Source organism: Xenopus tropicalis, chromosome 10 (genome assembly GCF_000004195.4).
Source record: "Xenopus tropicalis strain Nigerian chromosome 10, UCB_Xtro_10.0, whole genome shotgun sequence".
In the NCBI taxonomy this organism is placed as follows: Eukaryota; Metazoa; Chordata; class Amphibia; order Anura; family Pipidae; genus Xenopus; species Xenopus tropicalis.
This window is the reverse complement of record NC_030686.2, coordinates 47406900-47423059: the sequence shown is the minus strand read 5'-3', so window position 1 is coordinate 47423059 and position 16160 is coordinate 47406900. Positions and strand designations below refer to the sequence as shown.

The 16160-nt window shown below is 46.8% G+C and overlaps 1 protein-coding gene across 1 annotated transcript in view; it reads right to left on the bottom strand.

Moving 5' to 3' along the window:
• dnah9 (dynein, axonemal, heavy chain 9) overlaps nt 1-16160 on the bottom strand; it is a 132226-nt gene that overhangs the window by 58062 nt on the left and 58004 nt on the right. The window contains exons 36-41 of the mRNA XM_031894796.1: nt 7847-8021; nt 5657-5830; nt 4026-4233; nt 1310-1475; nt 1090-1192; nt 756-995 (exon numbers count right to left, since the gene is read on the bottom strand). Of these exons, the coding sequence (XP_031750656.1) occupies nt 756-995; nt 1090-1192; nt 1310-1475; nt 4026-4233; nt 5657-5830; nt 7847-8021 (1066 nt within the window). The remainder of the gene's footprint in view (nt 1-755; nt 996-1089; nt 1193-1309; nt 1476-4025; nt 4234-5656; nt 5831-7846; nt 8022-16160) is intronic.

Below are 16160 nucleotides of genomic sequence, written 5' to 3'. Positions count from 1 at the left end.
CCCCGCTATAGTTCCAGGGGTACCCAGGGCACAAATAAGCACTCACCCCAGATCCCCCCCTAACTGGCCTTCAGGCTGGGCCCCCTTAGCCCATAACAAGGTTACAGATATATAGAAACATTGGGGTAACAGTCACCCTGCTATAGTTCCAGGGGTACCCAGGGCACAAATAAGCACTCACCCCAAATCCCCCCCTAACTGGCCTTCAGGCTGGGCCCCCTTAGCCCATAACAAGGTTACAGATATATAGAAACATTGGGGTAACAGTCACCCCGCTATAGTTCCAGGGGTACCCAGGGCACAAATAAGCACTCACCCCAAATCCCCCCCTAACTGGCCTTCAGGCTGGGCCCCCTTAGCCCATAACAAGGTTACAGATATATAGAAACATTGGGGTAACAGTCACCCTGCTATAGTTCCAGGGGTACCCAGGGCACAAATAAGCACTCAACCCAAATCCCCCCCTAACTGGCCTTCAGGCTGGGCCCCCTTAGCCCATAACAAGGTTACAGATATATAGAAACATTGGGGTAACAGTCACCCCGCTATAGTTCCAGGGGTACCCAGGGCACAAATAAGCACTCACCCCAAATCCCCCCCTAACTGGCCTTCAGGCTGGGCCCCCTTAGCCCATAACAAGGTTACAGATATATAGAAACATTGGGGTAACAGTCACCCCGCTATAGTTCCAGGGGTACCCAGGGCACAAATAAGCACTCACCCCAAGTGTCCCCCTAACTGGCCCACCCCCATACCTGGAATATGTTGGACAGGTCCCGCAGGTTGAAGATATAGTGGAACTTGATGGCAGTCGGCAGGAAGGAGGAGGTAATTTTCTGATGGAAGGACAATGCCAGGTTGATAAGCTGCTGGGTTGACTTCTGCAGGGGGCCAGAGAAATTGCCCATCTTCAGGTGCTGGGTCAGGATGGTGTTGTATATAGTAGATAAGGCGTCTGTGCCAGGGAAGGAGAGGGCAAAGACGCAGAAATGGCGCTGTGTGGGAACAAATAAACGTGCGTCAGTTGATGGAAGGAAGGGGCATAAGGTAGAAGAGAGCATTGGTGGTTATTATGGGATCCTTACTGACCTGCAGCCGGGGGTTTATGGTGAAACTGCCGGCGGTGGGATTCATACAGGAGACGTACTGCACGTTCATGATCTCTTTCATGGAGAGTTTGCCTCTGTCATACCTTGGGGAAAGCAATGCATTAACTACAACTCCCAGCATTCTCCAAAAACCACCAATGATATTTTTCATAAAAAAATTGGCACCCCCACATGGGAACAAAAAAAAACATTGCCTTTACCAGTGGCCGTAGTCCATGTGTTGGCGAATGAGTGTGTGGGGCTGTACGGTGCCGTAAGTATCCACCTCCGGCATATTCATATCATCAATAAAGTAAATGAGTTTTTTGGTCCCTGGGGGTCCATAATTCCTGCCCGATTTCTTCTCCAGGGGCTTCTCCAGAACAGCTGTGGACAAAGCACAACGGGACAGTTATCTGGGTGCCCAGGTAAGAAGAAGGGAATACAGACATACAGTATGCGTGCCATTAATATTGTGTTATCAATGCAAGCAGCTTTGCAGTTGGTCTTTCTTTTTTATTGTGTGTTTTTTATTACATTCCCTTTACAAGCGTTTTAGTTGGAAGGGACGAAACAACTGGTTGGGGCCCTATTTATACTTAGGCACCCAAAGGCCTGTGCCTGGGGTGATGGCTTTAGGGGGCGGCCCTTGGGTGGGGGGCAGGGGTCTGGCTCAATTTTCCCCCGGGTGTGATGTCACTCATGCCAGAGGTGATGTCACGTGCACCCAGACTTAGGGCTGCTGTCTAGGGTGGCACGGGGTGGCCCAGGGTGGCCCCAGCTGACTGGGCACCCTAGGCAACCCGGTTGTGCACCTCATCCCTGCAACCTTCCTCAATGACAAGTGGCGGGGCAATGCCAAGGGAGACTATTGGTACCTGCCTGGCGCCCCCTTATGGTTGTGCCCTAGGTACATGCCCTTTGTGCCTACCCCTAGTGCCGGCCCCGCTGGGTAGTGGGGTGATATAGAGTGGAAATGTGAACTGAGGAGGGAATTTAGAACAGATAAAATAGGGGTTAGAGTAGAAGTACCTCTGCTACATTGTTTCAAAAGTCAGAACCAACAGTGCAAAGAGCAGAAAGGCAATAAACCAATGAAAATGCTGAATGAATTTACAGTGGAAAGTTGCTTAGAATGACATTTCCAAACAAAGATTTGGGTTGGACCTGCCCTTTTAAATGGAATGTAACGAGGCAAAGGCAGTGCAATAGGGCTCAGTGGGTGTATTATACCCGATAATTAGGTTCTGCCTGTCTCGTTAGGCTCCTAACGATTCCCGCACGTGAGTTATTGCTCTTTTTTTCCAGGACAGAAGTTCCCCGCCTCCCCAGTGCATAAGGCACTTATAAATGGAGACGGCGGAAAATGCGAAATAAAAGCGGCGATTAGCTCAAGGCGTCCCATAAAGCTTCCGCTAATGGCTGTGGCCCCGTAATGTGGGAGGGAAATGTGCAGAATAAGCAGCTCGTCGGGGCGTATTTACTCTCTGCATAACCTCTCATGTTGGACTGGCACTTTAACCTCCGCTCCTCTGTGCCAACTAAACAGCTGCATCTATAGGCCCTGAGTGTCATCTACGGACTCAGCAGCACGGCAACATCCATTTGTGACTAAGTGACAGCCTTCTAAACCTTGCACTCTCCCAAGGGACAGAATAGCTAGAATCTCAGCCATAAAGCAGGGCAGGACTGCTGCTTACAATGGGGGATCAGATAGGATCTGTGCCACTGTGACAGAATGCTCTGTTATACAGATAGCTAGAATCTCAGCCATAAAGCAGGGCAGGACTGCTGCTTACAGTGGGGGGATCAGATAGGATCTGTGCCACTGTGACAGAATGCTCTGTTATACAGATAGCTAGAATCTCAGCCATAAAGCAGGGCAGGACTGCTGCTTACAATGGGGGGATCAGATAGGATCTGTGCCACTGTGACAGAATGCTCTGTTATACAGATAGCTAGAATCTCAGCCATAAAGCAGGGCAGGACTGCTGCTTACAATGGGGGATCAGATAGGATCTGTGCCACTGTGACAGAATGCTCTGTTATACAGATAGCTAGAATCTCAGCCATAAAGCAGGGCAGGACTGCTGCTTCCAATGGGGGGATCAGATAGGATCTGTGCCACTGTGACAGAATGCTCTGTTATACAGATAGCTAGAATCTCAGCCATAAAGCAGGGCAGGACTGCTGCTTACAATGGGGGGGATCAGATAGGATCTGTACCACTGTGACAGAATGCTCTGTTATACAGATAGCTAGAATCTCAGCCATAAAGCAGGGCAGGACTGCTGCTTACAATGGGGGGATCAGATAGGATCTGTGCCACTGTGACAGAATGCTCTGTTATACAGATAGCTAGAATCTCAGCCATAAAGCAGGGCAGGACTGCTGCTTACAATGGGGGATCAGAAAGGATCTGTGCCACTGTGACAGAATGCTCTGTTATACAGATAGCTAGAATCTCAGCCATAAAGCAGGGCAGGACTGCTGCTTACAATGGGGGGATCAGATAGGATCTGTGCCACTGTGACAGAATGCTCTGTTATACAGATAGCTAGAATCTCAGCCATAAAGCAGGGCAGGACTGCTGCTTACAATGGGGGGGGGGGGTGGATCAGATAGGATCTGTGCCACTGTGACAGAATGCTCTGTTATACAGATAGCTAGAATCTCAGCCATAAAGCAGGGCAGGACTGCTGCTTACAATGGGGGGATCAGATAGGATCTGTGCCACTGTGACAGAATGCTCTGTTATACAGATAGCTAGAATCTCAGCCATAAAGCAGGGCAGGACTGCTGCTTACAATGGGGGGGATCAGATAGGATCTGTGCCACTGTGACAGAATGCTCTGTTATACAGATAGCTAGAATCTCAGCCATAAAGCAGGGCAGGACTGCTGCTTACAATGAGTATCAGATAGGGTCTCCATTTACCTTGTAACATGGCCGACGTGGTGTAGTAGTTGAACGGAACATTCTTTATCATATATTCATCAGAATCCAGGGAAGACAGCTTGTCTCCAACCAGCACAGACTTCCCGGTCCCTGCGTTGCCAACCAACATGACTGGGCGTCGCCTTTCCAGTAGTTTATCCATAAAGTAACGCACGCGGATGGTTTCATTGGTGTGCACCAAACAAGCCTAAAAATGACAAAAGGAACTCTGGGTAAACCCAATGGCAATTCCTCATAATAACTCCAAGAATGGCTTTATGGGAACTTTATGCTAGATTAGAGAAAGGCCTTTCCTGACGGCAGTGCTGTAAAAGAGACTGTAAGAGAGTGCTACAATTCCAGCAAGGAGTTAATATAAGAAAGGAAGTCGGCTGAAGACATAGAGATAAAGAGACGCTGCGCTGAGAGCACAATAGAGCGCCGTGGGAAGGTGTCTCTTTATCAACAGGCTTTGATAGGAATCTGAGCAGCACTGAAATCCACAGAAAGTCACAATTCTGCTGCTTTGGGCACTTTTGTTTCAGTTGTTTGTACCCAATGGGATTCTCATATTGCTGCTTAGAAGCGACACTGATTGGCTAAGAAGGATAAGGAGATGTCTGTGTCTCTCTCTGCTACGGGATGAAGAGGCCGCCCCAATAACTTCCACCGTGGCAGCATGGAGTCCAAAGAATGGATACAGCCCATGGGCTTACCCTGGTAACCTCACAAAATAGTGTTCCCTATGCAAGACCTCCCCTGCTTAACTTACAACTGGACAGCCCCTGCTCAACTTACAACTGGACAGCCCCTGCTTAACTTACAACTGGACAGCCCCTGCTCAACTTACAACTGGACAGCCCCTGCTCAACTTACGACTGGACAGCCCCTGCTCAACTTACGACTGGACAGCCCCTGCTCAACTTACAACTGGACAGCCCCTGCTCAACTTACAACTGGACAGCCCCTGCTCAACTTACAACTGGACAGCCCCTGCTCAACTTACAACTGGACAGCCCCTGCTCAACTTACAACTGGACCGCCCCTGCTCAACTTACAACTGGACCGCCCCTGCTCAACTTACAACTGGACCGCCCCTGCTAAACCCACAACAGAACTTCCCCTGCTCAACTTACAACTGGACAGCCCCTGCTCAACTCACTACAGTTCCGCCCCTGCTCAACTCACTACAGTTCCGCCCCTGCTCAACTCACTACAGTTCCGCCCCTGCTCAACTCACAACAGGACCTCCCCTGCTCAACTCACTACAGTTCCGCCCTGCTCAACTCACTACAGTTCCGCCCCTGCTCAACTCACTACAGTTCCGCCCCTGCTCAACTCACAACAGGACCTCCCCTGCTCAACTCACAACAGGACCGCCCTGCTCAACTCACTACAGTTCCGCCCCTGCTCAACTCACAACAGGACCTCCCCTGCTCAAATCACAACAGGACCTCCCCTGCTCAACTCACAACAGGACCTCCCCTGCTCAACTCACAACAGGACTGCCCTGCTCAACTCACAACAGTACCACCCCTGCTCAACTCACAACAGGACCGCCCCTGCTTAATTCATAGCTTTTTGTTCTCTACATAAACTATGGAGCCAGTAAAAAGCCAGTAAATACAAACCTGCAGAGGCATTTCAGGATCAAACTCGAATTTCGGAATGAGCTTGGACCACGGCTCAAACTTTTTGCTCTCTGGGTCGATGTAGTAGTCGAACACGGTGCCTTGGGATGGGAATTTGATGGTCTTGAACTCAGTCACCCACCACTTACTGAACTCCACTCGGTAGTCTACAAGCTGGGAAGAAGAAAAGGAAGTCAATAATAACAACAATACGGGGCAGGGTACTGAGTCAGATGTCACAATGTGGCCAATGTGCCTCAGGCCTAAGCAACGGGGCCAGTTTTATGATGGGTGCACCTAAAAAGCATATAATGGGGCCAATGTAATACAAGATGAAAACTTTGCATAAGGCCTAGCAACTCATAGCAACCAGCTATAAATGTATTTGTTAACAGCTGACTGGTTGCTAATGGTTACTAGACCTGGTGCAATCTTATTACCCTAGAGCTGGGGTTTTTTTTTTTTACTTTTTTTTTTTTTTAGAAGGCCCTACCATGTGACATCTTGGGGCCCCATGCAAATAGGTAGTGAACTCCGCCCCTCCAACCCACCTTGAGCGGAAGGCAAAGTTATTGATTTTCCTGCCCAGGCCCAGTCCCCGCTGGGCCCTCCCCCAAGCCGCCAGTTTAATTTATGAGTGCTTGGGGGAGGGGGCGGATGGGTGGTGGTGGCCCCTGTGAGGGGTGTGAAGGCCGTGGCGGGGGCCCTTTGTGGGGCACAGGGGACCCTGAGGAAGTATCCCCGGTGGGCCCTCCCCCAAGCCGCCAGTTTTATTTATGTGTGCTCGGGGGAGGGGGCCGACGGGTGGTGGTGGCCACTGTGGGGGGCGTGCAGGCCGTGGCGGGGGCCTATTGGGGGGTACAGGGGCCCCTGAGGAAGCATCCCAAGTGGGCCCTGCACCCCCAGTCGGACCCTGCCTATGTACGATCCATGAAAAAAGAAGGGAAAAAGGGAATTTTCCATGAAAGAATTTCTGTAAAAAAAAATAAATAAAAACCCCAGAATGGTTAAATCCGGCACTTTGTAACCTTCTATTTTTTCCGTATCATTCTAGCAGACGCCGTGACATTTGCGAGCTTCTTAATATCGATTTAATGGGTTGGCGAGAGATTAAGCGTAAAGCGCAGAATTTAAATGTGTGACCTTAGGCCGATCCGCAGGGAAGATTGGAACATTCTTAACCATATGCTCGCTAGCGAGAAGGGGGGGGGGGGCGGAAAGCTTTTAATTTTCCTTTTTTTATCGGCGCAGGTAAGCGCTCGCACCGTATCTGCGCCCTGGGATTACATACAATTAGGTTTCGGTGGTGAAACAGGAGAAAATGTGCCTTTTCAATTAGGAGGAAAAAAGGTTATATAAACCCTGGGGCATTAAAAGCAGGTCTCCCGCGGTGGCGCTCAGCGATACGGGTTAAACTTAAGCACCGGGCATGGGAAATTATTACCAGCAGCGCAAGAAAGAGGGATTCGGATCAGAACGTTCTTGATTGATACTGTGGATTTCCCAAGGAATAGCCCCATATGGGTAGGAGGTGCCATAGTGTTTCCCTTAGACAGTACAGTATGGGGGTACAGCTTATTGTGTGCCCAGAACATTCCTTCTCTGTATATTTGTATTTATACATATGGGTAGGGGGTGCCATAGTGTTTCCCTTAGACAGTACAGTATGGGGGTACAGCTTATTGTGTGCCCAGAACATTCCTTCTCTGTATATTTGTATTTATACATATGGGTAGGAGGTGCCATAGTGTTTCCCTTAGACAGTACAGTATGGGGGTACAGCTTATTGTGTGCCCAGAACATTCCTTCTCTGTATATTTGTATTTATACATATGGGTAGGAGGTGCCATAGTGTTTCCCTTAGACAGTACAGTATGGGGGTACAGCTTATTGTGTGCCCAGAACATTCCTTCTCTGTATATTTGTATTTATACATATGGGTAGGAGGTGCCATAGTGTTTCCCTTAGACAGTACAGTATGGGGGTACAGCTTATTGTGTGCCCAGAACATTCCTTCTCTGTATATTTGTATTTATACATATGGGTAGGGGGTGCCATAGTGTTTCCCTTAGAGAGTACAGTATGGGGGTACAGCTTATTGTGTGCCCAGAACATTCCTTCTCTGTATATTTGTATTTATACATATGGGTAGGATATAGAATAATATAACACTATATTAAAGAGCTGCACCTGATCCTGAAACATGGCTCCACCAAAGGCCCAGACTGCGGCAAAGACAAAGTACAGCTCATACAGCTCCTTGGGACAGTCGGGCGGGGTGTTCTCTTTGGTCAGAAGACACTCAAGAAGGTAACACAGCATCTGCACCATGCTCTGCTCCGGGACTGGGATGATCTTCTTAAACCTGGGGAAAGTGAAAGGGAAGATAAACACAATTAGACCGAAAGTTAAAACGCTATCTGGTTGGCGGGGTCACTGACCCTGCAGGACAACGCTGATGAGTGAGACTGGAGGGCAAGATAGAGACAGTAGAGCAAGATGGAGACGGTAGGGCAAGATGGAGACAGTAGGGTAAGGTGGAGACTCCCTCTTGAACTACTGTCTCCATCTTGCCCTACCGTCTCCATCTTGCCCTACTGTCTCCATCTTGCCCTACGGTCTCCATCTTGCCCTGCCGTCTCCATCTTGCCCTGCCGTCTCCATCTTGCCCTGCCGTCTCCATCTTGCCCTGCCGTCTCCATCTTGCCCTGCCGTCTCCATCTTGCCCTGCCGTCTCCATCTTGCCCTGCCGTCTCCATCTTGCCCTGCCGTCTCCATCTTGCCCTGCCGTCTCCATCTTGCCCTACTGTCTCCATCTCACCCTAGTGTTTCCATCTCGCCCTAGTGTCTCCATCTTGCCCTACTGTCTCCATCTTGCCCTACTGTCTCCATCTTGCCCTACTGTCTCCATCTTGCCCTACTGTCTCCATCTTGCCCCGCTGTCTGCATCTTGCCCCGCTGTCTCCATCTTGCCCTACTGTCCCCATCTTGCCCTACAGTCTCAGTCTTGCCCTACTGTCCCCATCTTGCCCTACTGTCCCCATCTTGCCCAACTGTCTCCATCTTGCCCTGCTGTCTCCATCTTGCCCTGCTGTCTCCATCTTGCCCTACTGTCTCCATCTTGCCCTACTGTCTCCATCTTGTCCTACTGTCTCCATCTTGCCCTACTGTCTCCATCTTGCCCTACTATCTCAATCCTGCCCTACTGTCTCCATCTTGACCTACTGTATCCATCTTGCCCTACTGTCTCCATCTTGCCCTACTGTCTCCATCTTGCCCTACTGTCCCCATCTTGCCCTACTGTCTCCTTCTTGCAAAGCTTGAACTTGAAAAACTTACTAGATCTCATTTATCAACAATGAGCAGTACATTATGGCAGTTGGACACATTTCTTACCCAATCTTGGTCTTGCAAAAGCCCCCACCCACATTCACCAAAACCTTTCACAATTTAAACCATATAATTAGTTTCTATTTTATCCGAGCAGCTCAAAACACATCAAAGTGCTTTATTTACCAAACACCAGAATAAGTTTTATGTGCTATATATTAGATTCATTATAGTTTCAGAAACCTGCCCAATGAGAATGTACCTACAGATCATTATTTGTTTGGTGGGTCATGAACTCACCGGGGGCAGAAAATGAAGCCCCAGTCAGTTTAAGACCCGACCAAAAGCCACTGCTGGACTAACGCTGCCTCTGTAGTACAAACCCAATTATGGTTCTGATGGATCTTCCTTGGGCCCCGCAGAGGCATTTAGGGGGAAGGGTGATCGATGTGGGGGGGTACAAGGGAGCGTGCAAGTTCCCACAATGCACTGAGAATACAAACACACAGACTAGCAACAGGCAGGGGGTTAGAGCGCAAGGCTTTATCCTGAATACTAACGCAAATATGCACCAAATAATGATGTAATAAAGAGAATGTCCCACGAGAGATACAGAGAGAATGTCCCATTTTATACTAATTTGTTATACTTGATATTTATATTATACACATATGTTTTACTATATATTTTATTTTTTTGATTTATTACAATATACAATATATATATAAAAATGATAATAAAATGTATATATATATATATACACACACATTTTATTATCATTTTTATATATATATTGTTTTATATATATATATATATGTATTTACTTTATATTTATATTTTATATCAATTTTATATTTTTATATATTTTATTTTCTATATTTTTTTTTACTTTTTATTTATTTGTAATATTGTTTATATATTTTTTACAATATTTATATTTTAATAACATTTTTATATATTTTATTTTATAGAAAAAATATATATATACTTTATATACATTTTTTTTTTAATGTGTTTATATTTGTTATATTTATATTTTATAGTTGGTTTATATTTTTTATATATTTTGTTTATATCTTTTTTTATTTATATAGAAAAAATATTTTATACACATTTTGATATATTTTAAATTTTCATTTTTTTACTATACAGGTATGGGATCCAATATCAGGGAACACCATTATCCAGAAGGATCCGAATCACAGAAAGCCTGTCTTCCAATAGACTCCATTTTCATCAAATAATTCAGATTTTTAAAATGGATTTCCTTTTTCTCCTTTTTTAATAATAAAACAAAACATTGTATTTGATCCCAACTAAGATATAATTACCCCTTATTGGGGCAGAACAGCCCTATTGGGTTTATTTAATGGTTAAATGATTCCCTTTTCTCTGTAATAATAAAACAGTACCTGTACTTGATCCCAACTAAGATATAATTACCCCTTATTGGGGGCAGAACAGCCCTATTGGGTTTATTTAATGGTTAAATGATTCCCTTTTCTCTGTAATAATAAAACAGTACCTGTACTTGATCCCAACTAAGATATAATTACCCCTTATTGGGGCAGAACAGCCCTATTGGGTTTATTTAATGGTTAAATGATTCCCTTTTCTCTGTAATAATAAAACAGTACCTGTACTTGATCCCAACTAAGATATAATTACCCCTTATTGGGGGCAGAACAGCCCTATTGGGTTTATTTAATGGTTAAATGATTCCCTTTTCTCTGTAATAATAAAACAGTACCTGTACTTGATCCCAACTAAGATATAATTACCCCTTATTGGGGGCAGAACAGCCCTATTGGGTTTATTTAATGGTTAAATGATTCCCTTTTCTCTGTAATAATAAAACAGTACCTGTACTTGATCCCAACTAAGATATAATTACCCCTTATTGGGGCAGAACAGCCCTATTGGGTTTATTTAATGGTTAAATGATTCCCTTTTCTCTGTAATAATAAAACAGTACCTGTACTTGATCCCAACTAAGATATAATTACCCCTTATTGGGGCAGAACAGCCCTATTGGGTTTATTTAATGGTTAAATGATTCCCTTTTCTCTGTAATAATAAAACAGTACCTGTACTTGATCCCAACTAAAATATAATTACCCCTTATTGGGGCAGAACAGCCCTATTGGGTTTATTTCATGGTTAAATGATTCCCTTTTCTCTGTAATAATAAAACAGTACCTGTACTTGATCCCAACTAAGATATAATTACCCCTTATTGGGGCAGAACAGCCCTATTGGGTTTATTTATTGGTTAAATGATTCCCTTTTCTCTGTAATAATAAAACAGTACCTGTACTTGATCCCAACTAAGATATAATTACCCCTTATTGGGGGCAGAACAGCCCTATTGGGTTTATTTAATGGTTAAATGATTCCCTTTTCTCTATAATAATAAAACAGTACCTGTACTTGATCCCAACTAAGATATAATTACCCCTTATTGGGGCAGAACAGCCCTATTGGGTTTATTTCATGGTTAAATGATTCCCTTTTCTCTGTAATAATAAAACAGTACCTGTACTTGATCCCAACTAAGATATAATTACCCCTTATTGGGGCAGAACAGCCCTATTGGGTTTCATTTATGTTTTATTAATTTTTTAGTAGACTTACGATATGGAGATAACAAATTACGGAAAGACTCCTTATCTAGAATACCCTTGGTCCCGAGCATTCTGGATAACCAGTCCTATATCTGTATATATATATATACATACATGCATCTACTTCATATATTTAAAGACATTTTTTCGGCCCCAGACAGGAGTGTGCCGAAAGCTACTGGCAATATAAAAGGTTAATAATGGTATTTTAATGGGTCGTCTGGGCCCTTGGGTAAAGCATTAGCAGCAAGACCGGCTCCTTCCCTTCGGGGCCCTAAGCAGCTCCATTAATACAAGGCTGGGTTAGTGGGGGAGTGAGAAGTGGCAATGTGACTTGCAGGCTCGCGGATCCCAGGAAAGTTCCGTGATGGAAGCAAATATCCGTTTATTGCAACTGTAGCCATTAGTTGTGCCTCACTGCATCCCACTGCTGTAATAAGACCGCAAGGCAAGAGTGGGAAGAAAGCCGGACGAGGGGTATTGGGATAAAGGCACAGGGCCTGGGAGTTGAATATACACACTATTAATAACAAAGCCAAATCTACACACTGGGCTGGTTCGGCAGCAGGATATTAAGAGACTGATTTAAGCCCAATAGAGATGTGGGGGTTTCACATGTTGGCACTGCTGCCCTCTCTCTCTCGGCTGAATGAGAATAAATCTAATAATGTAATATTAAGCACGCCCTGCCCGACGGCCGTGTCAGATTCCTCCGTGCAACGCATACGCCGCTCTCTATTTACCCAAGGTATTCTTTCCTGCTGCTAATCACAGAATGGAAATGAATAATAACAAATTCCTCCGCCCCCTCTCTCCATCTGCTCCTTCCCGTAATCTGATTAATAATTTAGAAAATTCTGCATTGTGCGAGCCCAAATGCTCTGCCAGTTTTCTCTGTGTGTTTGTTTTTTCGAGAAGATACATAAACGTATTTTGTGGGAACCTCTCGTTCAGATGCCCTGATCCCAACTGGTAACATCTGCGCCATTAAACCTGAAGCCTACTCTAGTACAAATGGAATAGGGCACTAAGGGACTCTGGGTATGGCAGCTAAATGGGGCCACAAATTTGTGGTGTGCCAATGTAAGGTCTCTCCCAAAGACACACACAAAGCAGGTCCTAATAGGTACAATGGAACAACATGGCAACAGTAGGACAAGGTAGCAGAAGTGAGGCATGATAATGAAAGTAGGGCAAGGTGGAGACAGTAGGGCAAGATGGAGACAGTAGGGCAAGATGGAGACAGAGGAGGAAGATGGAGACACAAGGGCAAGATGGAGACAGTAGGGCAAGATGAAGGCAGTAGAGCAAGATGGAGACAGTAGGGCAAGATGGAGACAGTAGGTCAAGATGAAGGCAGTAGAGCAAGATGGAGACAGTAGGGCAAGATGGAGACAGTAGGGCAAGATGGAGACAGTAGGGCAAGATGAAGGCAGTAGGGCAAGATGGAGACAGTAGGGCAAGATGGAGACAGTAGGGCAAGATGGAGGCAGTAGGGCAAGATGGAGACAGTAGGACAAGATGGAGACAGTAGGACAAGATGGAGACAGTAGGGCAAGATGGAGACAGTAGGGCAAGATGGAGACAGTAGGGCAAGATGAAGGCAGTAGGGCAAGATGGAGACAGTAGGGCAAGATGGAGACAGTATGACAAGATGGAGACAGTAGGACAAGATGGAGACAGTAGGACAAGATGGAGACAGTAGGGCAAGATGGAGACAGTAGGGCAAGATGAAGGCAGTAGGGCAAGATGGAGACAGTAGGGCAAGATGGAGACAGTAGGGCAAGAGAGAGACAGTAGGGCAAGATGGGGACAGTAGGGCAAGATGGAGACAGTAGGGCAAGATGGAGACAGTAGGGCAAGATGGCAAAAGAAAGGCAAGATGGAGACAGTAGGACAAGATGGAGACAGTAGGGCAAGATGGAGACAGTAGGGCAAGATGGAGACAGTAGAACAAGATGTTGAAAGTAGGGCAAGATGGAAATAATAGGATAAGATGCAAAAGTAGAGCAAAATGGAGACAGTAGGACAAGATGTAAAGTGTAGAACAAGATGGTAAAAGTAGGCAAAGATAGATGCAGCATAACAGTTGGACAAAATGGATACAGAAGAACAAGATGGCTACATTAGTACAAGATACTAAAAGTAGGGAATGGAACAAGGTAGCTACAACTGGGCAAAATAGAGATAGCAGAATAAGATGGTTAAAGTAGGACAACAGGCCACATGGAAATGGAAAATGTAGGGAAATACGGAGACCAGATATCAAAATGCCTATAATTGGGCAAGACAGATACAGTATAAAAAAATGACTAGAGTAGGGGCAAGATGAGTACAGTAAGACAAGAGCTACAGCAGAGCTAAATGAAGAAAGGAGGACAACATGGAGACCATATAACAAGGGCAAGGCACAGACATTAGAACAAGATGGCTAGTGGACTTAATGGGTTTGGAGGGGCCTGCGTGAGATCTTATCATAGGCCTGAGGCACCAATGATTGGTTTAGCCCAATTTGATTCTAGGCTATCTGCTGGGACTTGCAGTTCATAAATAGATCCCCCCACTTCCTTTACACAGACCCCCCCACACGCTTCTGTAACTGTGGCCCCCGGCTTATGTACCAATCATTGCTAGAGGCCGGAAACCGAGCAGCGCTCCCTGGCAGGCACTAAGTGGATTTGCCCTACAGGATTATCTATGAAATGAGTAACAGGGCAGGAATATAGATGGGATTATTGGTCCAAAAATTAATACCGCAAAGTGCAAAATAATGTATTTACAGCGCTTAAAAGCTCAGCGTCGGCCCGATACACGGCTGGTAACAAGGGGAAGCAAACACTACAAAGCAAGGCGAGTCAATTAAAGGGAAGCCAATGGGAGAGGGGGGGGAGTATGGGGAGCTGGCGACACCTACAGGCCATGTTGATAGAGAAGGAACAATGCTCGTTTGGGCCAATAACAGGCAGGCAGATTACTGGCAGCTTATTGGCTCAAAAAAGGTAGGAAGGCAAAGTGACACACGAGATGGTTGATCACTAAAGGGTTTTAAGGGGTTAATACAACCTCCATTATTAGACACCCCCCTAATACCCCAAACAGGCTTAAAGCGTGGAGTGGGTTTCTGTCACATGACCGATCCTATTATACAATTCTCTATAACTAAATACTATAACTAAAGGCTCCCAGTTTGGTTTCTCTTTATCTCCCCCCCTTCCATTTTGTTTTCCTTAAAGGGACACCATTCTTTTTTTTCACAGGTTATTTACCCGCACATTATTTAGAGCTGTTGTTTTTATCCATTTTCATATTTCTTAACCCAACTTGTGTCATTAAAAAAAATAATTGACAGAGGCTTGTTATCCAGATACCCAGTTCGATTCCCATTAGTGATGTGTGGGTCGGGCCAATACTGTAGGACCCGTGGGCGGGGCCGATACCATAGGATCCATGGGTGGGGCCGATACTGTAGGACCTGTGGGCCAGGCCGATACCATAGGATCCATGAGTGGGGCCGATACCGTAGGACCCGTGGGCCGGGCCGATACCATAGGACCCGTGGGTCGGGCCGATACCGTAGGACCCGTGGGTCGGACCGATACCGTAGGACCCGTGGGTCGGACCGATACCGTAGGATCCATGGGTGGGGCCGATACCGTAGGACCCGTGGGCCAGGCCGATACCATAGGACCCGTGGGTCGGGCCGATACCGTAGGACCCGTGGGTCGCGCTGATACCGTAGGATCCATGGGTGGGGCCGATACCGTAGGACCCGTGGGTCGGACCGATACCGTAGGACCCGTGGGTCGGACCGATACCGTAGGATCCATGGGTGGGGCCGATACCGTAGGACCCATGGGCCAGGCCGATACCATAGGACCCGTGGGTCGGGCAGATACCGTAGGACCCGTGGGTCGCGCTGATACCGTAGGATCCATGGGTGGGGCCGATACCGTAGGACCCGTGGGCCGGGCCGATACCGTAGGATCCATGGGTGGGGCCGATACCGTAGGACCCGTGGGCCGGGCCGATACCGTAGGACCCGTGGGCCAGGCCGATACCGTAGGATCCATGGGTGGGGCCGATATGGTAGGACCCGTGGGCCGGGCCGATACTGTAGGACCCGTGGGCCGGGCTGATACCGTAGGATACATGGGTGCGGCTGATACCGTAGGATCCATGGGTGGGGCTGATACCGTAGGACCTGTGGGCCGGCCCGATACCGTAGGACCCGTGGGCCGGGCTGATACTGTAGGACCTATGGGTGGGGCTGATACCGTAGGACCTGTGGGCCGGGCCGATACTGTAGGACCCGTGGGTTGGACCTGACCGTGGCAAAACATTTGTGGGTGACCTTACACTGCTAGCTTTCGGCTCTCTGATTTATAGGTGCACAGTCGCCCTGCCCCTTTTGTGACATCATCTGTGGGCAGGTCTATAAATTGAGGGGACTGGCCGGGTTGGGTTTGGGCTGACAGCGGGCGGGTTAGGGTCGGGTTGAGTTTAGCCAACCTGCACATCACTAATTCCCATGTCAGCTCCTAGTGGCTAAG